At 41.8% G+C, this 25,380-nt stretch overlaps 1 protein-coding gene across 5 annotated transcripts in view; it reads left to right on the forward strand.

Moving 5' to 3' along the window:
* The window catches only part of ERC2 (ELKS/RAB6-interacting/CAST family member 2), a 1,010,504-nt gene extending 993,538 nt beyond the window's left edge, over window positions 1-16,966 (forward strand). For 2 of the 5 annotated variants that reach the window (XM_072599028.1, XM_072599026.1), the window contains one exon: window positions 13,483-16,965. In XM_072599028.1, the coding sequence (XP_072455129.1) occupies window positions 13,483-13,764 (282 nt within the window). In that variant the 3' untranslated portion in view covers window positions 13,765-16,965. Of the gene's footprint in view, window positions 1-13,482 lie in introns of all 5 variants that reach the window. The other 3 variants (XM_072599030.1, XM_072599029.1, XM_072599032.1) reach the window with 2 other exon arrangements.
* Window positions 16,967-25,380: the final 8,414 nt, after the last annotated feature.

Consider the following 25,380-nt stretch of genomic DNA (forward strand, 5'->3'; position numbering starts at 1 on the left):
TGGAATCCAATCCAAACTCATCCAAGTATCAAACAGAGGCGTGGGAGTAGCACAAAAACAAATACCCAGGCTATAATTTGGGGAGACTTTTGTTTAATATCAGTTCAGTCAAGCCATGGATTGATATTCTGCCCATAATGATAAAACCTAGCTGAGTAATCTGTTTAGCATCCAGCCTCTCCCTGACTCAGAAAAGCAAACTCCAAGTCAGTAGGACATGTGAATATTCCATCAGTTGCCTAGAAGCAGGCGATTGATATCCTCTAGATAACTGATTCCATCTCAGAATGATAAATGATGAATCACTGCATTCCTCCTAAATGAAATTATGATGTTAAGATATATTGCTTGGGGCTTCTGGACAGAATTCCTCCAGTTGACTCTCCAACACAAAATATGACTTTGGAATCACCCGGAAAACAAGATGCTGAATCTATTTAATAGTAAAAAAGTTGACAGCTGGGAAGAATGCCTTAGACATATTTTCCCCCTTTCTACTTAGGAGTGATTCATCAGAAACAAAATACTGTAATGTGGGAAACCAAAATGCAAATAATCTGACAGGGAGTGTGCAGGTGTTGATCATCTTGATGGAGGATTCTGTAGGTCCAGGGCTTGGAAAAGCTGAAGCACGTTTATCTTTAGCTAAGAAATAGGGAGATTCCAACATTGGGTTGCAACAACATATATGCATATGCGTGTGCACACACATGTACACATGCATATATTCACACACATGATATGCCTATGTAGATAGACATCTATACACATACATGCATGTGTATATACATACATGAATACATATACACTCTCTTTTACTAAAGAGTCAGCATAGATTGAAAGAGTCAGAAGAAGACCTACATTCAAATTCTGCCTCTGGTTATTGATTGATTACTTGTCCTACCTGAATCAAATAATTTAACCTCTCTGGGCCACGGTTTCCTGGTGTGTAAAATGAAGGAACTGGACCAGAGCTCCTTCCAACTCCAAATCTATGCTCTTGAATTTCTTTAGCTACTTTGGGGTTTGAAAAAAATTCAGTCTCTTTAGGACTATATATGATTATCAATCTCATTTTGTTCCATAAACACAAATTACATTTATGTCTAAACTCCCAGGTTCCATCTCAGTGGCCTCTGTGTGTGTTCTTTTCAATCTCATTTCACACTCCACTTGTTCAGCTGAAAAGAGGTGGAATTTGCATAGTTTATTTTTTTCTTCCCAGAAGGCTGAGGACTAGGGACTTCAGTACCCCTAGGATCCACCAAAGGGGTTGACCATTCCCATAGGCAACAGATTCCAGGTTACTTTATTTAACTATTTTTCTATTCAGAAGTTCTTAGTGAGGGGGAGGGAGGGTGGTTCTTTGTCCAGAAAAGGAAAAAGAAATTAGCGCCCCCGTTGAAATTAGCTATAGTTAATCAAATGCAAGACTCCACCCAGGCCCCCATCTGCCCAAAATAAATAGTTTAAAAATGGATTTTGCTTTGCAGACAATGGCAACAGTGTTTATGGCACATTGGGTTGCCTCATTTGGGTCAGACCTCATGGCCAGCTTGCACCCCACATTTAGAAATGGAACAGGAGCTCACTGAGTTTTCTGTGGCCACGCTGGGAACTGTAATGGGCTCATTGACCACAGCAGGCCAGGACCAGCATGTGTCAACAAGACAGAGGCTCACGTCAATCCCTCCCTGTTTGGGCTCTCCCCTGGTTGCTTCAGGCTGGGTGCTTTGCAGCTCACTTGTCTTGCTGCTCTAGGTGCCCAATGCCATGGCTTATGGACTTCAAGACACGACCCATAGCCACAAGGCCCAGATGGGACACTCTACAGGCAAGGACACATTCCCACATTCAAAATAAGGACCTGATTGAGTCTTCCTTCCTTCCTTCCTTCCTTCTTTCCTTCCTTCCTTCCTTCCTTGCTTCCTTCCTTCCTTTCTCACAGAAGTACTCCCAGATTTCCCAATCCTGAAGGAAGCAATTGATAAAACAATCAATGGACTGTCCATTTGAAGAGAACTCTCCTGAGAAACCTCTGCCCCTGTGCAAAAGTGCAAGTTGTAGTCCTCAGAGATGGTGCATCCAAGGGACAGAGTCATGGATTTAGAGTCAAAGGAGCTGGGTTCAAATTTTGCCTCTGGTTCTAGCTGTCATGGAACCTCTCGACCTCATCTGTAAAATGAGAGTGGTCACAATGGATGTGGTTTGTAGTCCCTTCCTACTCCTGATCTATGGTCCCATGATCTTGAGCTAACATTCCTGTAAAATTTGAGAGTGGTCCTGGATAGACTCCAAAGATCCATCCAGCTTTAGAAAGATGATCTATGAGTTTTTCCACCTAGAAATCATTCTTTGGACATCCCCTTCTTCCCCCTTGCCCTCTATGCTCCAGCAAGGACCATGTGGTTGCTGGAGGTACCCCCTTCCTTTCATGGGTTACTTCCTGGTCTGGTTGCTGGATCTTGGCAGCCAAGAGGTTAAGCTGCTCCAGAGGCAGCATCCCTGTGGCTTTCCTGCCTGCGCTTGTACTGGCCTAAGGCACTGCCTGATGTTAGGGAGGGAGAAAGGGAGGGAGTTCTTGCCTAGTCCCAGGTGGCAGACAAACCAACCATGTTATTAAGGAGCAGAGAGCTCACAAAACCTTGATCTTCAAAAAAAAGCCCCCCTAATTAGCCCCAAGCCTGAGAGTAAATGGCATTCCACAAGAGTGAGGAGGAAAGACTTCTTCCGAGCTCTTGGTGTAATTCCTGCCATTGATGGATTTGGGGTCCTGTGGGAAACCTTTGCCATTGGCCCAGCTGCCCCATTCCCTTCCTTATCTAGGCTTTCCTGGAGTCACTTCCTGGCTTCTCAGCTGTGCTGACCAGGCACTCCAAGGGCTTCTGAGGAGGACTGACCCTCTCTGAGGTCATGGCTAGGCCTCCCTTACTTGTCTTGGGTCAAAAGACACACACAGTTTTAGAAACAGTCTTGTCATTCATTTAAGTCAACAAAAACATGTCAAGGACAACTTTTCTGCAGAGCAAAATCTTTAAGGGATTTTAACTTTAAAAATGAAAATGGCACCTTGGAAAGAGATGGATTTGCGAGTGGGGTGGCAATGAGCTTCTGCTATCAATTAAGTGAGAACTCTTCTGGTGCCCTGTGTGTGAAACAACATGAGGAGCTCTGAGCTATAGTGCTTCTCTGGCCCATTATGAAAGGGATTGTGATGTTAGGAAAGCTGGGAGTCAGAAGGATATAACTTCCCCTGCTGCCTCTGAGCTGTGTGACCTTGGGCCAGTCAATTCATCATCTTGCACTTCAGTTTCCTCAACTGTAAAAGAAAGGGGCTGGACTAGAGGGTCTCTGACATCCTTTCCGGTTCTACTATGATCCTATGGTCCTAAACATTTCACCCCTCTATGCTTCAGTTTCCACTTTCAGCATTTAAGAAGTGCTGAAAGGGTCGAGTGGAAAAAGTTCAAGAAGTCCTAGACTTTGCCAACATCCCTTCCAATTCCAAATTAGGGAGTGGAAAGAGAGCTGGATCTGAGGACTTGGGTTCAAATGTTGCCTCTAGTTCTTATTCTCTGAGTGATCTTGGTCAAGTCACTTTCATGGGTTTCAGTTTCTTCATCTATAAAATGAGAGATTTATGCTGAATACCCTCTGATGGCCCTTGCAGTCCTAGAGCTATGGATGACACAATGATCTTCCCATCCAAATTGAGCTTTGACTCTAACTTCCATTTCCATGCTAGCTCTAGGCACCTTTATATATTTATATCATCCATCCATCCATCCATCCATCCATCCATCCATCCATCCATCCATGCATGTCTCAGATGCTTAGGCAGCTGTGAGACCCTGGCCATGTCACTTATCTTCTATCTGCCTCACTTCTTTCATCGGAGATAATAGCACCTTCCTCCCAGGGTTGTTGTGAGTATATACTGAGATAATATTTGAGAAATGCTTTGGAAAAAGTCTTATGTTATTATTATGATCGTTAGTTATAATGATATAACCTTGATAGAAGGGGAATGAGGAAAGTGACTCCAAGGAGATCATTCCCGGAGTTAAGCATGCAAAATCAAACTCCTAAGTCCTGTGCAAAAGTGATAAGCATTCTTTGTAATTGTGCTGTATTCCCTCTTCAGCATGGCTGGTTATCTTGGGAAGGCTGAGAAGGGTTTTGCCACTGTAATCTCTCCAGTAAGATATTCCAAAAATCCAAATGATGCATTATGTAATGTATCCCCCCACCGCTGTTCTACAAAAGCTGTCCTTCCTGCCTCTGCCTCAAATGAGGGAATCAGCATCGGACACTTCCTTGGAATATTTTAGGGGAGATGGGGATGAGAGAGGGAGGGAACCTCAAGGTTGCACTTCTGTAAACAAGGCTGAAGATATTTGTTTCTAGAATTTCATTTTCTCTGTGATTAAAGCAGAATGTTTTGCCTCCCGCGTAATCCAATAGCATCCGACAATTACAAGTTCACGAGGGATCCCAGCTGCTGAAGAGATTCTCAAGAAAATCAGAGCTTTTCCTAGAGAAAGTGTGTGTGTGCATGTATGTATGTGTGTGTCTGTGTGTGCGCGTGTGTCTATGTGTGCATGTGTGTATATGCGCGCGCGTGTGTATGTGTGTGTATGCGTGTCTGTGTGTCTGTGTGTGTGCGTGTGTGTATGTGTGTGTGGGGGGGATGCTTGTGGACTCAACCTCCCTTCTAGGATGTAGGAAGGAGCATGCCGCCTCCTCCCATGTGAACGCAGAGCGTTCCCTGGGCATAGTTTTGACCCTCGTGTTTCACTGATGGGAGCCGGAGAAAACGCTTTGGCCAACGTCGGGACTCTGACCTGCCCCAAACAAGAAAGGCTAACATCAGTTTTGACAACAAACAAAACCCGTTTGTGTTCTGTTCCTTCCCTTTCAAAGATTCCAGTTTCAAACCAAACACAACTTGTGGTTATTCTGTCAGATATTTGTACAGCCACTGGGGCGCCATCGCTATGTGCTGCATACATCATTGTATTTTTTAAATGGACTTAATGAACATTTTTTTTTCTTTTCTAGTAACGACTTCATTGCCTTCAATGAATGCATTCCGATAGACCTCGTAACAAATGAGCGCTCTGTGTTTGCATTAATGCCAAACACGTTTAACAAATTTTTAACAAGGAACCCTGGCTCATGGCCAGGCTCCTAGAGGGACGCTGAAGGAATGCTATAAATTTCAACGAGCTTTGTACCTTTTCACTTAACTCGGCAAGTGTCTTGGCTGTCTTGGCATCTCCGCGTGGTGGAGGCTCTGGTTGGAGGCTGATGAAGTTCTTACCTTTTCCTTGTTTTCGTTAGTTAGTTGTACCTTTTTGTCCTGGGAACTTTTAAGTTGGCACAACAGTGTGGGGCAGAGGTAGACGGCATTTGGGAAACAGGCAGGGCTTTATTTTATGAAATCATTCATATGTGTGTGTCTAGGTCCATGCACACATCGATGTATCCATGTGAATGGAGAATGTAGGCAGGTGATAAATCCATGTGTGATGCCTGGCATATTGTGGGCATGTGATACATGAGTTTTCTTTTTGTTCATACATGACTACGTATGTGTTTAGGATTATATTATGTAAATTAAATTATTAAATGAATTAAAATATTAAATTATGTAAATACCATTTATCATGCACTCGCTTTCTCTCATATACACACATAGACACAAACATACATAAATGTACGTGTGTATATATGTATATGTGTGTGTATATATGTACGTATATACACATATATATTATCCGATGGGGATGGATATAAGGTGATTCCTTGCTAAAACACATCCATATGAAATATTGTATAATGGATATGGATGGAGATCATAGGATGATAAATTTCGAGCTAGAAGGCACCTTAGAGGCTATCAAGTCAAACTCCCTTATTTTACAGGAGGAAAATGAGCCCTCAGAGGTCAACACCCGTAACATTGTAGGCTTTCAGAACCAGAGAAGCTTACCTTTGGGTCTTGGGAGGCCATTCCACTCATTTTACTGAGATATAAAGTGTCATGCTAGAGGTCACAGAATTAAAAAGCGTCAAAGTCAAGATTTAAATCCAGGTCCTCTTGGCACCGTAGATAGCATTCTATACCTGGAGGCAGGAAGACTCATCTTCCTGAGCTCAAATCCAACTTCAGACACTTACTGGTTGTGTGACCCTGGGCAAGTCACTTCACCCTATTTGCCTCAGTTTCCTCCTCTGTAAAATGAGCTGGAGAAGGAAATGGCAAACTACTCTAGCATCTCTGCCAAGAAAACCCCAAATGAGGTCACAGGGTCAGACATGACTGCGAAATGACTGAACAATAACCTCTGACTCCAAATCTCCTGTTCTTGCCTCTGCAGAATGATATTCTCTGCATTAGCTCCCATTCACATAGTACTTGAAGAACTGACTATGACACATGCTAGCTGTGACCATGGCCAAGTGACTTAACTTCTTTTGGCTCCATTTGTCCTGCAGATAGCTTGTTTGTAAATAGTTTGTTTGCCTGTTGTCTCCCTTATTAGATCATGATCTCCTTGAGGGCAGAGGATATCTTCTGTCTTTCTTTGTTTTCCAGGTACTTATTGCCATGTCCAGAGTGTAGTAAGAGTTAAATGCATGCTTATTGACTGACTGATTAACACAGGCAATTCAAGGTACGGATCCATAAAAGTGGAGGGACTTTTCCCATTGGGAGTTTCCTTCCCCGATGAAATCGTATGCCTATGCCCACATATGCATATGCGTGTGTGTACATTCATGCATATGTGCATTTATTGACAAGGAAGTCGGTATTTGTCATTTGGCAGTGTCTGGGGATAAAGGTTGTGGTGAATGAAGAGTTTGTAGGCTCTTTCTCAGATTAAAGAAGGTGTTTAGGGGAAATTTCAACTAAACAAGTCTCCGTTCAGCCTACATTTTAAAGAAACAATCACATTAGCCCCAAATGATGCAGCTAATTCATCAAAATTTGGGTTGGAACCTAGCAGATGTCTTCTCTTAAGGAGACAGGACCAGTCCATGCTGCCTAATGCCAACTGGCTAAAGCAGAACTAATACTACAGTTAGGAGGTCCATGCTGGGTGGAAACTGGCCCTGGGCCAACCTCTAGCTTTTCCATTCTGCCCAAGTGGTAGATGGATATCACTAGAGTGTTCTTGAGGCGAAGAGGAGCAGCTGAGTCCAAAATGGCACCTCATGAACTCTTCCACATGGACTTCTTGCAGTTTTTTGAATTTTAGGAAAGACAATATTTCAATTTAATGGCATACACACAGTCACTCAACCTCAGTGGTGAAGCTCCTTGGCTTCATGTACAAACGTGACTTAGAATCTCTCCTGTTTTGCTGTAGTTCCTGTTGAATGGAGGCAGCTTGGTATTCTAGAAGGAACATTGGAGCTCCTAGAATCAGAAGACTTGGGTGTGTAACCTCTCCCTGGAAATGACTAATTAGATGATTCTGGAAAAGTCACTTCGCCTCTCCACAATTCAGTTTCCTCACCGACAAAACCATGAGACTCATTCTATTCACTGCCATCTATCTCCAGGGGAGGGTAAACAGCAAACTGTTTGGTCATGGGAGCTGAATCAGCACTCCCCTCCCCCGCAGGACCTCCAGGACCCACTGTGCCCTACAGAGAGCCACATTTCTATTCTCAGGTTCCATCTAATGGTAGAAGGCTACTCTCAATCAAAAAGTACTGCTTTCCACTCATATTTTTGAAATATGGCTTCAAGGTGGCGGGTCCTCACAAGAAAATTAAATGATTTAACATAATTTGTTGCTACTTTGATGAGAACAATAATAAATAAATCTTCATGAGGAAACTGGAAATCCATTCAGGACACATTTAAAAGATGCTAAGTAATAACACAGATGTAAGGTTATAGATGTTTTAGAAACAGGAATGGCCCTATTGGGTTTTCCTCAGCCTGGAGTCTCCTGATGGAAGAGCTTTGCAGGATCGCCATTTCCTCAGAATAACCAGCCCGTCCTGTGGCAGGCCTTTGTTAATTACCCTATCAGTGGCCAGCCTGTGTTCATGTCGGCACCATGTGCAATCAGTTAGGCAGGGGGCTGGCCGCCACTGCCTCCGTGAATGGGTATCTGTTTTTGTATCTGGGGGCAGGCTACACACATTTGGAAAGCATATGGGACATAATGGACATTAACCCAGATGTCAAAAATAGCCCGCTTTTTACTACCGTTATTAAACAGTTTCCCGTCTACCCTCTTTGTGTTTACCAAAGGGCCCTTTCTCCCAGCCTCTTTCTGCAAATCGCTATAACCGGCACTGAGGGACTGGACAAGACAGCAACCTGGGGCAGGTGTCTTTATTCTAAAGAAAAACAATCAGAAAGGATATTTGTGTGATGCCACACTTTTTATACGCCCTTCAACTAGGGAACTTGTCACATGGTTGCTTCTAGCCCCCTCTTCAAATGGATGTATTTCAATCACCGTTAGAAAACAAAAATACGGAAAAGGAATGAAATTTACACCACCTGGTCAGACTAGACAACAAAACCCCCAAATTTATTAGCCACCTTTGATGAATCGCTGCCATATCCTATTTCATCACAGAATTACAGAGCAGTTCAGTGGTGATCTTGTCCAGCCCCCTCACTTTACACATGAGGAAACTGAAGCTTAGAGCTTCAATGACTGACCCTGCCATTTTGAAAAATGTCACAAATGTCAGAAAGACAGAAATGCCATAACTGGAATTCAAACCTGGTTCAGGAGATCACATATGTAGACATGAAGAGACCTTGGAAGCCATCTCATTCAACTACCTCATTTTTCAGATGAGGAAACTGAGGTGTAGAAAGTTTACTAATATGCTCTCAATCACACAGGTCTTAAGTGACAGAGCTGGGTTTCAAACTGAAGTCACTGAATCATACAGAAAAATCTGGAAAGCACCATTGGGCATCAACTAGTTCAACTCTCTGATTTGACAGATAGGGAAACTGAGTCCCAGAAAGGTGAATCAGTGCACCCAGAAGTCACAATACCTCCCAGGTTTGTCTCCTATTTTTATGCTTTATCCTTCCAGTTGAATTGAGCAAGGACTTGAGGCCAAGTGCTAGCTTTTTGTCTTCTGTATCCCCAGTGGTTAGCTCAGGACCTTTTGTCTAGAAGGAATTGAATAAATGTTAGTTGAACTGAAGTCTCTGCACCTCTGGGCCTCAGTTACCTCACTCATGTAAAATAAGGGAATTCAATTAGATCAATATATCAACAAGAATTTATTTACTGTTTTCTCTGGTCCAGTCTCTGGAGGAGTTTACAATTTAAGTAGAGGAGATGACGTCCATATATAAGCGTATAAAGAATGTATGAAATACATGTAAGCTAATGCTGGGAAAGGCACTACTAGATGGTGAAGCAGGGAAGGCTTCCTAAGCCTAGCCTTAAAGAAAGCAATGAATTCTAAGAGGTGGACAGCATTCCAGAAAACCAGGGACAGAGAGTACAAAGGCAAGAAAATGGTAGGTGCCAGACAGTATTTGAAGAACAACCAGAAGAAGAGTTTGCTAGACTTTAGGCTGCATGAAGAATTACACAGAATAAAGCTGGAAAGGTGGTTTGAGATCTGCTCATGAAGGACTAGAAACACTCTCTGCTTTTTATCTTCAAAATGATAGGAAGCCACTGGAATTTATTGAGCCCTAATAGGGACAGATGTGTGTTTGGGGGAAATCATTCTGGCCCCTGTGTGGAAGACGGATTGGAAAAGGGAAAGACTAGTCAAGGAGATCAATAGGAGGCCATTTCAGCAGCATTGGTGAGAAGTGATGAGAACCTGGATTAGGGTGCTGGCTAGATGTGGAAGAATGAGGGCCAGTAGGTAGATTATTTTACGTATATGTGTACATATACACTTACATGTAATTTACATTTTAAGGATATGAAACATTAAATTAAATTTGTGGATTTTATATGCATAATCTACTTACTGGCCCACATTCTTCCACATCTTTATTTATATTGTACATATGTATGTGTGTATATACACATATATGTATACACTTGTATACATATACATACATATGCATGTATATATGTGTATATGTGTGTGTTTATGTAGATGTGTATATGTATACACATAAGCTGACTGACCGTGTAGAGTAAAAGTAAGAGCCTAGTATGATTTCATATTTAATCTGTACCTATAATATATGTGATATTATATTAATTCTATTATGTTACATTTAGATCTTCCCCATTAGAATGCACACCCCTTGAGAATAATGATTGTTTTACTCCATATTTGCACCCCCAGGGCCCAGAGCAGTTGCTGGCACATAGTAGGTACTTGAGAACTGTTGACTGATTAATGGCTCCCTTGATGGCTTCTAAAGTTTCTTCAAGTTCTAAATCAAAGGTCAAACAGGTTGAATCAGGCCAAGCAGCTGTTGTTTGTCCTTTGTCCTTGAAGCGGACTGTGGCATCAGGCAGGTGATGCCATGACTTGTAAGTGGCTTGGATTTAAGTGAGGGAGGACTGAGCAAGGTTACCAGTTTCACTGTCTCCTCCAGAGCTATCTGGGCCCAATGGCAAGATACAAATCAGGATGACTAGAGCAGTGGGATGGTGTCAGAAGAGGGCTTTTGGGAATCAGACCAATGGGATCAAATGCAAACCCTGTCACTTACTGATGTTGGACAAGAACTTTGACCTCTTCGGGTCCTCTATAAAATGAGGGGCTTGAATTAGGTGACCTCTTGAGTCCCTTCTAGCTCTAAGTCCTTTGATCTTCTGATCTTAGACCTTGGGTCACGAGATTGGTGGCCTTTGTTCTGGTCAATGTGATTCTTGGAATGAAGGAGGAGGAGAAGATTATTCAGTGAAGCTGCTGCTGGTTGACTTTAGCCTGGTCATCTTCTCATCACCAGCCCTGCTTTTTTGAGAAGTGTGTGTGTGTGTGTGTGTGTGTGTGTGTGTGTGTGTGTGTGTGTGTGTATGAGTATGTATTTTGCAACTGAAATAAATGCTTGCTCCTTGGTACTTTATCTTGGAAAAACTTCAAGAAAAGATAGTAGAAATTCACTGGGGTGATTCTTTCCTTTCCCCAATGCCCGTGGCATTCTTGATTACTTTAATCTTTCAATATATCAGTAGATGTTGCAGAGAAAGAGCTTGCCTATATTGGTAGAAGGAATTTCCTTACCTGGGAATTCTCTATACTAATGAAATCATAGATCCAGTCCCTATTCCTTCAGTTCTTCAGTCAATCCTTTGAAAAGATGATTAAGGTACTTTTCATGCACAGAAGAATGAAAAGTATGTGAAACTCACAACACAGAATACATGCTCTGACTCTGAATTTTCATTTGAAGAAAAAGTTTGCCAAGATTTTATGGGCCAGAATTAGTAACATGATCTGCTTCCAATACTCCCTCACTCTCCTCTGCAGAAGTCATTGCTTCTCCTCCTCAACCCAAATTCAAGGCTTCTTAACCCGAAAGGTTACACCCATTTCCTAAGAGTTGGAATTAGCAGAGTTCATCCAAATGCATATTTCGTATTGGCTCTTTAATGATGGCTACAAAAAACTGCCCTGACATCCCAAGACATTAGACTTTCATTAGTCAGCAGTGATTAGAAAATGCTGAACATGCTTTCGACATCACTGAGCTTGGATGGCAGAAAGAGGCTGCTTTCATGGCTGTATTTCTTCTAGGCATATTTTTCCCCTCCCCAGGCACTGAAGAGTCCCATAGACCCCAATAATTCTTGGGGGAGCTTAATTAATCAGCCAAACAATCAACAAGCATTGATAAAGCTCCTCCTGTGAACAAGGTACCGTGGTAGGTTCTGGGGATACAAGGGCAAAAATGGATCATGTCAGTGCTGGTGGAGATGTCTTTCTAAGTTGCCAACCTTTGCAGCTATAAGAGTAGACTCTCATTTTATAGCAGGAATATGTGGTTCCCTTCTAACCTGAAGGGTGACAGGCCTACATGTCTGGAAATATCTCCATAATGAAAAAATGAACTAGAACATCAAGGTGTTTTGATCACATTACCACAAACACTCAGATATTTGAAGGTTTCCATTTCTTTCATCTCTTTGTTTGACAACAGGTGCGTCAAATTATCTGTAGGGGGTCACAGGTGGGTTTGTTTACCAAGTTTAAGTCAGTTGGTCCCCAGCTCTTGGTCTTGTCTTCCCTTCTCAAATTACCTCACATTCACTCTGTATATGTTGAGTATGTACCCAGTCATTAGCATGTTGTCTTCTCTATCAGAATGTGAGCTCCTCAAAAGCACAGGCTGTCTCCTTGCCCCTCCTTTTTTGTATTCTTAGCACCTAACAGAGTGCCTGACATTTAGTAGGCACTCAATAAAGTGTTCAGTAAATGTTTGATGACTGCCTGAAGGCTCACATAGTCAGTTTCTTAGTTTGATAGATTCAGTGCTACAAGAGGTCTTGGAAGTGTTCTGGACAACCTGTTATTTTGCAGATAAGGAAACAGAAATCCGTAGAGCATAAGTGTGTGTTCATCCTTCGTTGTTGAAGAAGACCATGCCATCGGAGAAATAACGACATGACTAGCACTTGACTTTGTTTTGAGTGAGGGAGGGCTGTGCAGGTCACCAGCCTCACTTCTCCTCCAGAGCCATCTGAAGCCAGTGACCAGATATTCATCAGGATGACTGGAGATGACCCAGGATGAGGCAATTGGGGTTAAGTGACTTGCCCAAGGTCACACAGCTAGTGAGTGTCAAGTGTCTGAGGTGAGATTTGAACTCAGGTCCTCCTAACTCCTGCACTGGTGCTCTATCCACTGCACCACATACCTGCCCCAGAGGATAAGTGACTTGTCATATAGAATGGAAATTTCTTGAAGGCAGGAACTATTTCTTTTTGGTATCAGCATCGCCAGTATCCATCACAATGCCTGACACATTTTAGACACTTGAGAAATGCTTATTGGTTGGTTGGTTGATTGACTTAAGTGAATAGGAAAGCTAGAAGTCAAACTCAGCCTCTCTTATGCCAAATTTGGGGTTTATTTGCTTTATAACATTCTTCTGCCTGGTCAAGGTTAGTATGAATTCTAAGCTCTCTGTTTTTTTTTTTTTCTTAAAAAGTATGAAGCTGAGCTCTAGGCAAATCTATATAACTACACACTACGTTCCAGTTGCCAACTTGTCACCAGGGAAATCTTAAGTCCAGGACCCACCCGCTCTCAATAAATCTAGAATATCTACTTTTTGAGTCATCTGTGTCCTACTAGATTTGGACAGTTTCCTGGGCATCTTTTCCAGTGTCAGTTGGTTTCCAATGGGCTCTCTACTGACTTTCTTTCCAATACCCAAAAAACACAGTGTGCCATCTACACTTTTCACTCCCCACAGATAAGTCTGTCATAGAGTCTATCACTGCACTTGCTGAGATGGCTGGGATTATTTCTCCTACTAAATGCCATGTTTTCTAATTGCAGTTATCCGGAAAAGAAGCTAGATGGAGAAAGAAGATACGGTCCCACAAAAACGCTCTGATGATCTGTTGCAGCGGATCCCACCCCCCTCCCCGACAATGGCCGCAATGGAGGGGGTCACAGCAAGGGAAGACGAGTGTTTCCTTTTTGCCATTTGATGCAGGACCTGATGACTGGATGTGCTCTGCCTTAGCTTGTCTTGCCTCTTGCAAAGTCCATTCCATTCAAGAGCAGAAAAATAGAGTGGACGGAAAGGACAAAGCCTTCGTTCTTCTTTTTGAATGAATGGTTTTTCTTGTTTTGGAGCTTGGGGGTTAACAAGGTGATCGCCTCCCCTAATTCTCATTCCCTAATAACACTCAGTTCAGGCTATTTCAACACCATTTGATAAATTCTAATACTGCAAAAGTGTAATTGTGTGACAAAACTTCCGTTTAGATGTACTAACTTAGCTTCACCTCCAGTGATTACGCCAGCTTGGTCAACAGGGTCATTTCAAATGCATTAGATTATCAAAGTAAAAAAGGAAGGAAGGAAGGGAGGGAGGGAGGAAGGGAGGGAGGAAGGAAGGAAGGAAGGAAGGGAGGGAGGAAGGAAGGAAGGAAGGGAGGAAGGAAGGAAGGAAGGAAGGAAGGAAGGAAGGAAGGAAGGAAGGAAGGGAAGAAGGAAGGAAGGAAGGAAGGAGGAAAGAAAGAAAGAAGGAAAAGAAGGAAGGAAGGAAGAAAGCCTAAGTGAGCTGTTATTGAATGGTGTCAGCACTATTCATCTCCCCAGCTATGTGGGCTGTTGAACAAAGAAACCCAAATGCCAAAAGCAAAAAACAAAACAAAATACATGAGCCGTTACCCTCCAATGTTTCTTTAATCTGCTTTTCAAATAATCATATGTTGATATTGTCACCAACTAGTAGTTAGCTCTGGGCAGGTTGGAAATGAAATCAATTTTTAGAAACAATTATGTGGTTGGAGCTTGTTGGCAAGAACTCACCTGATAAAAACATGGTGGTAGTGTGTCTCTGACAGTGAATGGGGCATCTGAAAACCCATCATACCTGATTTAGTCTACACTGTTCACGTATCAAGACATGACAAAAGCATGAGGGGTCCAAATATGTGTTCATACAAATCTGGCTACATCCATACAGATGAGCCAGGATGGAACCTCAGACTTTTCTCATCCAGTTACATATCAATGTTTTAATATAAAAGCTGGGACTCCCGAACATTTCATGAAACAAAGTCCAAGAAAACAGTGTACACATTTGACCTTCTGCAAAGGAAGGATTGTGTGTGTGTTATTTTTTTAATTTTGATGGAAAAATGTAGTCTCCAACATGGATTCCAGTGCATCTTAAACATTCAACAAGAAAACACCCCAAGGAGGAGGAGCGACATTCTTCAAAGCTGGGTCTCTGTATATAGCTCTACAAAATACGTATGTGAAGTGCAGTCATTATTTAAAGCACATGCCAGGGAGAAAAGGCCAAATTTTCCGGTCTTTACATAGTGATGTGGTACCAGGGAGAGTTAAACTCACACTGGAGGGAGGGAGAAAAAAATGATTGTAACAACTTCATAAAGCTCACAAAAGAGTCTGGTGAACATGTGCAAAAGTTCATCTGTGAGATTGATCCATCCTATTTTTCTTGTCAAGAAAAGACCTTTTTTTCCACGTGGATGTGAGTAGGACAAGCAGAGCAGAATTTTTAAAGGACAAACATCGGATTTAAGCATGAGTGGCCTTAATAATTATAGCTGTTGTTTTTTTTTAATTGTTCCCATGGAAACAGATTCAAAGGCGGATATGCCTGAAGTCTCACCCTGATTTTAGTCGATGGTCTTGCTGTAAGGTTTTTGGGGTGCAATTAAATCACTTGAAATCACTTTGTGAGTTATTGAAGTATTAAGTATTAAAAAGGCAGAAGCCTCTGTGTCAAGGAACAGGGTGCTGGGAGTGCTATTTTAGCTATCCCGTCCTTGTTCATGGGTAAGAAGCCCCTCCCAGGATAGGAGCTTCTTGTTCCAGTAGTTGGGTAGTTTTCTTTGGAAGGACCATGACGCATGTAAAGCTTATGTGTCACCCAAGTAATCCAACGACTTTCATGTTTAAAATGTTTGTCCTTTAACTATCAGAGGGATTCTAGATCTTTGCTGAAGACAAAAAATGCTCAGTTCTCTGGCAAGGTATCAAGTAATGCAGACCACAAATGTGTCTCCTATCCCCGCCCCGGGGCTGTCCTCTTCAGGTGCGGCACCCAGGTGTCTCTTACAATCAGGTTTCTACCTTCACTTTGCAACTGAATACTTGAAATAGGAAATAAACTAGGAGAAAATAGGGTCCTCAGAACAAATCTGTAGAGTTAGCAATTTCTATGTATGTGCCAATTTTGTCACACTTATTTATTGTTTGGGAAGGGTATTTTGGCCCTGTTTCTGTTGGTAAGAGTATTATTGATTAAAAAAATCACTTTATGGGGACATCCAGTTCTGTCTCCCTAAAAGGTCTCATTTTGTCTAGCATTGTATCTTTCCCATTCCATGTAACATTCTACGATGTTCTGGGGGTGGGGGTGGGGATTGTTTTCATATATTGCAAATAGATTCTGGGTTTTAAAAAATCAGCAACAGCACTGTGATGTTGGGAAAATCTTGGATCTGAGCAACCTTAAGTAGGTTCCCCCTGGAGTTTTAATGAAGTTCAAAACAGACAAATGTGTTTTGGCTAACATTTATGTAAAATCATTATACTTTTCATGCAGAATCAGGCCTGCAACTCATAACCTCTTTAATTTCAATGGACAGTCTTGATTTTGTATTTATGGAATTTTGTGTATTCCAGTATGCACGTTAAATGCACATTGACTTTTGTTTGAAAGTGGGTTTCAATTACCTTTTTAAACAGTGTTTATGACAAGATCGCCAACATGTTGACATCCACTATATCTGCGATGTTTTTGTGTAGAGTGCTATTTGAACGTGACGTGCTGCACAAATGGGTCAGTATCTCTCTATTTCCTTGAGACCCTCATTTGATAGTGCTTCTTGTGATAATTTCTTCAAGTGAGTGGCATGTGGATTGTAACACTGACATGTGGCTAAGGATCTCGATATGAACCAATTAAGGAATTCTCAGAAATTACCCATGGGCATGTATTAGACAAGTCATTGTAACTTAACGTCCTGTAGAACTGTAATGTACAAGGTGTGTAGAATCCATAGCATTGTGACCCTGTGTATGAGAAGTGCTGTACTGATCACCTTGTTTCTATCCATGAAATAAACTTTATTTCTTTCGAAAGTGAGTGATTCATTCCAGTGCAGAAAAATGACAGCCACATTTTTCCTAGGCTTGACCTATCATGGAGCTTTCTGAAAGGTTTTCCACTGATGACAGTTCACCGACTTGCCTTCTCATTAGAAGGGTCCTTGAGATGATTGCAGAGGACTTCCTTATCCATTGAAGCCAATTTAGGGATGGAGAAAGGGCTAAACTGCAACCCTGCTTCAGCATTTGATAGTGATAATGAAATGATGTTTGGCTTTTAGGAGCCTTGGTGACCCAAAGCCATGAGGCATGAAATTCCCAGCACAGGCAGCCCTTTTGTGTGTTGCCTGCTAAGCTGGTCGCCTTTTCCATTATGTTCTTTTTTCTTTTTTCTTTTTCTTTCTTTTTTTTTTTTTAGAAAGAGAACGTTTGTGAGGCAGGAATTTCTTACCTCATAGGACTTCCTGAAGCAGCTGGGTGCACCTCAGGAATTAAAAAAAAAAAAAGGTAAGTGAGTTTGCATCCTACCCCAGTTGTTTGAAAACACAGTCTATTATTTTGAAATGCTACGTCTTTATCTATGAATTTGTCCTCCTGGTTCATGAGGGTCTCCCCCCCTCCAAATGTAAATCTGGTCTTGTAGTAGACATGATGCTACCCTATGTTTTGAAGCACAAATATTTAATTTGTTTTAAACTATGACTATAAAAATTTGCACTGACCACTTTGGATGTCAGGGAACCACAGCATTTAAGGAGTCACATCCTGTTTCTTAGAAAGACTGGCCCAATTTACTGTCCTTTCCTAATTGGTAGATTATTAAATTTTTATAAGCAAGAAAACCTGAAGGAATGCCTACTGGCAATCCAACCACAATTCCTTTTTCATTATGGAGAAAGAACATGGAACCATCAGGGCTTTCATCTCATCGCCCAAAGAGGGTCTCTTTTCCATTCTCCAATATTTTCAAGAAGGGGAGTGAATGAAGGTGCTCTTGGCGCAGACATACTCAGTTTCACATTCTTCGTTGGTTTGGCAGACAATATCAAATAAGGTAAATCACTGTGCAGGAAGTCTCAGTTAACATTTATACCATGCTTCCTATGTGCTAGGCACTACGTTAAAGTGCTAAGCACTTGACAATTATTATCTCATTTGATTTTTCCAACAACCATGGGAAGTAAGTGCTATTATTGCCTGCATTTTACAGATGAGAAAACTGAGGCAAACAGTAGTTAAGTGACTTACCCATGGTCACACATCTAATGTCTGAGAACAGATTTGAACTAAGATCTTCCTGACTTGAGGCTCAATGCTTTATGCACTGGGCCACCCAGCTGTCCCAAAGGAAACAAGTCTACACAGGGAGTCATTCCAACCATGGCATTCCACTGGTCTAGTTATCAGTTAGAGTCATTGGCAGAAGAATGGTTGCCATACACCAAACTAACAACAGTTGAACAACATTAGATTTGGGGTGATAATTTGCTAGTGACTTGACTCCCCCCAAAAAGAACAAACCAATCAACTCCTGACCCAGTTATCCTTCTAAGGGGCATGTTCCTTTGCCATTAAGATATTATAGTCTGTGTAGAACCTAAATTGACTCTTCCCTGACTGAAAAAAATGAATGAAAAGTAGAGTCAAATAACTCTGCAAACACACATTCAAAGGTGGCACAGTAGAGTGCATTGAGAGCTGTCCTTAAAACTAGAAAGACTCGTGTTCAGGTCAGCCTCTAGCACATATTAATTGTGTCTCCTTGGACAAGTCACTTAACTCTTTATTGCTATAAACAACTTTTAAGATTATAACTTGTAGAAAAGGTGCCAACTCCAAAAGCTAGAAGTTTACTTATCTAGGAGTTCCTTATATCAATTAAATCACAGATCCAATCCCTACAGAATCCTAAACAGACAGACAGACAGAATGACAGACACACACACACACTCACACACACACACACACACACACGGCATGCAGGAACACCATGAGATTTCATTATGGTGAGAAAGAGAGAGATAAAGAGAATAAAATGATCAAATATATTCAACCTACAACTGCATATGATTACTCCCTTCTCCCAGATACATCTGAAGGCAGAACATCATCCTAGAAGAGAAACATGGGATTAATGTTAAAATCTTCAGTTTAGATGAGTAAAATGGCATCTGAAATATTTTCTCATTTTTATTGTGAAAAGGGGACTGACTTCGTTGATGGAAGTAACTCCCTGTGTGGAAACTCACTTCATTGATGCACCTTAACAACTCCTCTATAAATTAAAGTAGTTTGGGGGCCCTGAGTTTTTAAATCTCAAAGGTAATCAGAGCCTCTAAATTGCACTTGAACCACATAAAGCCATTGACCCCACTAAGTCCTAGAATCAGGCAATGTTCAGTCTAACAACCAGTCAGAATTATCTTACATAGTAGTGGAGCTTCAAGGGAAGAGTCAATGTCTCCAGCTGATAACTGGACCAATAGAGTCATGGCTGGAAGGTCCCACTGTGTAAACATGCTTTCAGAGCTTGAAGAAAATCAAACCATCTGGCAATTTGTAGATTACAAATTGAGGACGTGAAATGTTCTTCCAACTGACTGCCCCTAAGTTAAGCACTAATCTAGTTTTGGCCCTTAGTTTTTTGGTTGTTCATATCTTCAAAGTGAGCAGTTCCTGGATCTATGACAGGTTCACAGTTAGGACGTTGCTCACAATATTGGTGCAATGGATAGAGGGCTGTGCCCAGCATATACCACACTAGCTTCATTTTCATTTTTGGTAGGATTATTGGACTGATAATGAAGGGAAATACCACAGAAAGAGAATGCCTGGGCTTCAGGAAAGCATTTGGCAAAGCCTCTGGTTTTCATTTAGACAGGATAGAGAGATGTGGAGTAAATGATTGTACTATTAGGTAGAGCTGGAATTGCTCCACAGGATCCAATGGAGTTGGATAAATAGATGGCAGACAACCTGGAAAGAGGACTCTAGAGGGGAGCTGTAGTCTATCCATCAATCCATAAGCATTCATGAAATGCCTACAATTTTCCAGGTACTGTACTAGAAGGAGGGGACACACATACAAAGGATGAAAGGTCTGGTACACACAAGCAGGGTGTATTTATTCAAGAATATAACTAGGACATAAATATGTGTGGAATAAATATAAGCGTAATAAACGCACAGTAATCAATTACAATGTAGTTTGAGATGGAGGACACTGTCCACTGGGGATATTGGGAAAGGAATCATGTGCCTTTGCTGAATTTTGTAAGGAAAAAAGGATTCTAGGATGTAGAAATGAATAGGGAATGTGTAGACACAGAAATGGAAGATGAACAGTCATGTGAGGAATATTGAGAAGATCCATTTGGATGGGTTACAAAATACAAGAGAGAGAATATGACTGAATGAGACTGGAAAGATAGGTTGGAGTCAAGTTGTGAGAGTCTTTAAAAGAGTAAAAAAAGTTTACATCTTATCCCAGAGTCAAAAGGGAACTTCTGGAGTAGGGTAGTCCCATGGTTATATCTCTGTGACAGGAAAAGTTCTTCAATAGCCATAGGTAGGATGGACTGGAGTGGTGAAAGAGTGGTGGAGTGGGAAGGAGACCAATTAGGAGGCTGTGGAAGTAGTCTAAGGGAGAGGTGATGGGGGCCTGAGCTAAGGTGATAGCTAAAGTACTCAAGAGCAAAAGTTTGCGAATGTAGAAATGACATATTTGTCAACTTATCCGATACATGGAGTGAGAGAGAGTGAAGAGCTCAGGATAGTGCAGAGATTATGAGATGGTGGCACTAGAAGAATGATGGTGCCATCAACACGAATACAGAAGCTTTCAAAAGAGGAAATTTGGATGAATCGATAACAAATTCAGTTTTGGAATGATGAGTTTGAGAATTCCTCTGAGATATCCAGTTTGAAAAGTCCAACAGGCAATCAGTGACTCAGGACTGAAACTCAGGGGAGACACTGGGGCTGGATATATAGATCTCAGAGCCAAATGCAGAGAGATGGTATGTAAGCCAATGGGAGGTGATCAAGACACCAGAAGAGTGCATGGAAGAAGAAAGAATGCCCAGGAAAGAGGCATAGTGAACATAATATGAAATGCAGACATAAGGTTGGGGGAAAGCCATTAGTAGACATAATATGAAAGGTAAGGCATCAAAGGAGAAGGGGAAGAAACAATCAAACAGGAAAGAGGAAAGGATAGAAGCAGAGGATACAGAGAAATGTGAAATGCAGAAAATGAGCTGAAAAGGGTGAAAACTGATAAAAAACCATGATATCTGTCATGTCACTTTGAAGATAGCAGCTCTTAGGTGAGTGATGCTGTCAGGCTGAGAAATGAGTGATAGTAGAGGAAATAAAAGTGGCAAAAGGAGAGATGTAGGATGATAGCTTGAGCAGATGATAGGGTCTACTGAAAGTTCATTTCTGTTGGAAAGACTGAAATATGTGAAAGTGGTAGGAAAGGAACCGGTAGATAGGGAGAGATTAAAGGTGTGTGTGTGTGTGTGTGTGTGTGTGTGTGTGTGTGTCTGCATGCATACGCATGTGTATGTTTGTGTGCGTGTGTATGTGGGTGCTTGAGAGAGGGAGGAAGAGAAAGAGAGAGAAGGGATAGATGGAAGAATAGATTGATGGAGGAAAGAAAAGACAAATGCTTATATATGTCAATCACTATACTATGCACTGGGGGTACAAATACAAAAGCAAAAACAATCCCTGCTTTCAAGGGGCTTAGACTCTAGTGCAAGACAGATAAGGGGATGTGTCAAGGGCAGGACATTCTGGGGATCAAGGAGCAGGATAACACTTACCATCCAGGAATATTGGCAGAGTTGATTTGATTGTGGTTCATTTCCCCATAGCTGGCAGGTGGGGTTGGAGTAAGGAAAAATCACATGTAGCAAAGGAATTATCAAGGAAATTGTGAAGGGATGACTGAGGTTGCAATCTGCTGGAGGGAACAGAATGGGACAGAATCAAGGACACATATAAAGAGCTACTTCATTGTCAGGCACAGGGGCAAAAACCAAGAGAGCAGGGAATTATGTCAAGGGATTTTTTTGAGGTGAGGAGGAAGGAACAAGGAGCTCATATCAAATGATGTCAATTTTCCCAGTAAAATAAGAGGTGACCTCTTTAGCTGAGAAAAGGGGAGGGGTGCATGAGAAGCTTGAGACAAAAGAAGGTTTAGAATAGCTTCTATGGAAAATAAGAGAGGGTATTATTCAGGGAGGAAGGAAAAAATGTCTTGCTACTATGAGGTTGGATAAGATGAATTTGTAATCTACAAAATCATCATGGTGTGTGATATCGTCCAGCACCTTTCAGAAGCACATGAGGAGGAGGAAAGGAAGCAGACAGTAGATCAATCTAAAGCTAAGATTTGGCGAGAGACAAGCGGCAATGGAATAAGAAGATAAAGGACTTGAAAATGGATCATTGGGTCAAGATAAGAGAGAGAGAATCTCCAAGCCAGATCAAGATTAATGGCCTGAGAAAAAACTGAGAGACATTAATGAGGACAGAGAAAAAAAAGATGAGATCAGGCATTGGGAAAAATGGAATAGTGGCAGGTGAAAGTCAGGTAGAGGAGAGTGCTTTTTATTAAGTTCATGAAGCACATAGTAAATGGTAAGATCCATTGTATGACCACTCCCACAAGAGGCTGAGAAGGAGTGAAAGGTATAGGTCATAAGATTTAGGAAACTGAGAAACTGGGAAGTTAGGGAATTTTTAGTGATGTTGAAATCCCCTATAGGATAGAGGAAAGAGGGAGTGGGGATAGGGAGGAGATGAAAAGGATAAGCCAGGTGCTAAACTCCTCGAGGGGCTACCCTTATTGGGTGACCATAATTTGGATTGTTTTGTGACCAAAATATTTTTGTTGAGTGAGCTTCAAAGAAGGCTAGGTTGTTGCATGAAGAGTAAAGGGAGAATATGGAAAGTGCAGTGAGAGGAAGTAAGATTCTGACTTTTCCAGCAGAGTCAGTGTGTCAGTTTTATAAATTAAAACACCACTCATGGTTGACTAGGGATGTATATAGTCAGGCAGGAACCAGATTTTATTGTGGACTTGGAGAGGGAAGAAATGTGAAAGAAAGGTCTAGAATGAAGGGAATTTTGCTCACTATGGAATGAGAATTCCATAGGGAACAGAGCCAGGAAGGATTGGAATAGGACATGAGTTTTGGAAGATGAGTTGAGGAGGATGGGGATGAGAGCAAGATAGGTGGAGTTTGGGGATAGTTTTCTCTCATGTGGCATGGAATTATTAATACAATAATCGAGAACTCTAGGATGGGGCATGCTTAGCCATAGGAGCAGCAGCGAGAGGCAAATAAGTAAGAAAGTTCACAGTTTGAGGAATGTTGTTGACAAGCAAGAGCCTTGGTGTGTGACTATAGGCATGCCACCTGCTATTGCTTTATGAATACGGCTGAGGGTAGGAAGGAGCGTCGTGGGGCAATGTTCCAGACTGGTCCCTAGCTGGCCAAAGGTTCTAGGCTTGACTCAGATTTAGACTCAGTCTGTCCTCTTGCTCCTCCTCTTTCTTTTTCTGTCCTGCCTTCAAGAGGGAGGTTGAGTGGGGTGTTAATTCTTGGGCCTTGATTCTGTCCTATTTGACAAAGTAACCAGTGAAGGAATGAAGGCAGCTGCAGTATGCTTATCAAATTTTCCCATGAAACAAAGAGAGGAAGCATTGTCAACACTTCAGATGAGACAATCCAGATCCTCAAAGATTTGGACACACTGAAATCATGAACTGACAATAATATGACATTAAAAAATAACACATAAAGTCATAAAGTTGGGTCCAAAAGATCAACTCTCCAAGAATCAGATGGGGAAGACATGGATAAAGAGAAACTGATTTGGAAAAGCCCTGATGGAATTGGATAAATTCGTACTCAATGTGAATAGACAATGTGAGCAGCAAAGACTTCTTGAGTAAAAAGTCCAGAATGAGGGGGGTTATGGACTCCCTGTCCTCTGTCCTTTTATATGGAAGACAGAAGACATTTAATATGCAGAGGACTGAATAATTTCCAGTTGAAAAATGGTGTAGAGAGATAGATTTTGCCAAAAACTGTCAAACATTTGAGGTAGGCAACGAAAACTGGCCAATAGAAGCAGTGAGTTCTTCCTCAATGGAAGTCTTTAATCAAGGCTGGCATCACAAAGGCTGAAGAAGAAGAGATTCCTCAAGCTTTGGATGGACTAGACAGATTCTGAGGTCTCTTCCAACACCAGAGAGTGCATGTATGGCTATGTGAGCATGTATGTATACATAATAGAGATGTTGGCTTTTATTTGGGGATAATAGCTAATATTTGATCACAATTTCAGAGCTAGAAGAAAATAAATGAGAAATCATTTAATCTAAGTCCCTCATTCTTTTTTTCTTAAGCAATTGGGGTTAAGTGACTTGCCCAGGGTCACACAGCTAGTAAGTGTCTTAGGCCAGATTTGAACTCAGGTCCAGGGTCAATGCTCTATCAGTTGTGACACCAAGCTTCCTTTCCTTTGTTCTTTAAATGAGGAGAGTGAAGCATAGAGAAGTTAAATGAGTTGTGCTGGATCATACGACTCATAAGTAACTGTGGAAGGATTTGAACTCAGATCTTCTTGACTCCAGTCAAGAACTCCAGTTCTCTATTCGTTATACTAAACTACATTTTACCCTATGTTTCTGACTTCTTATGCTTTTGAGTCCATCATGCTTTAGTCACATGTATGCATGAGATTGAACTTGCCATGACTTATTTGGGGGACTGTTTGTTTCCATCTCTGGCCTCAGCTTTCGGCTTCCACCTTAATTGGAAAGGAGTTGACTGACAAGCACAACGGTTCAGAGTCACGCTTCACACTCAGCATGGATGACTGGTTGGCTGGCAAACCCAATCCCAGGTAATTAGGTGATGCTGTTTCAGGATCAATAGGTTAGGTGACACCTGGGAGGTGGAAGTGTGGAATCAAAGACTTATCCATGCCTCTGAGGAAAACACTGAAGGCCTTGATCCCTGGTGAGAATTTTAGTTGCTATGAAAATTACAAAGGAGAAGAGAAGTGAAGGATGCGATCCAAAAAGGGTTTGAGTGAAGAAGGCTACAGGCTGCTCATGGGACAAGAGCCAGAACAAGTGATAGACAGTCTGAAGACTTCAGAAGCTCCTCTTCAACATCCAGGGGAAACAAAGAAGGCATCCAGAGTAAGGACTCTGCCTCCTAAGCCACACTTGTGAGACGACATGCACAAAGGTTTCATGAGATGGGCAAGCATACATGGGTTACAACTGCCACCAACGGAGTGAATTTTCATACTCAGGAAATCACAGATTTATTGGAATGTTAGGCAGATAAGTAGATAGATAGATACCTCAGCCCTATCGAGAGGGAACTGATCCGGTGAGTGGCTCAGAGAGGAGTAACCGTTCTTTCCACGTATGGCTTCAAGTACGGGGGGGGGGGGGGGGGGGGGGGAGGGGGAGGGAAGGGTGTGACCAATTGTCTAGAATGACCCAAAGGGAATTCTTTGTTCAGGTACAGACTGGACTAGGTGACTGATGACGTCCAAGACTCCGTGCCCACATGCAAGTGATGCTGTGTTCAGAATATTACA

This window comes from Notamacropus eugenii, chromosome 3 (assembly GCF_028372415.1).
Source record: "Notamacropus eugenii isolate mMacEug1 chromosome 3, mMacEug1.pri_v2, whole genome shotgun sequence".
Taxonomy (NCBI): domain Eukaryota; kingdom Metazoa; phylum Chordata; class Mammalia; order Diprotodontia; family Macropodidae; genus Notamacropus; species Notamacropus eugenii.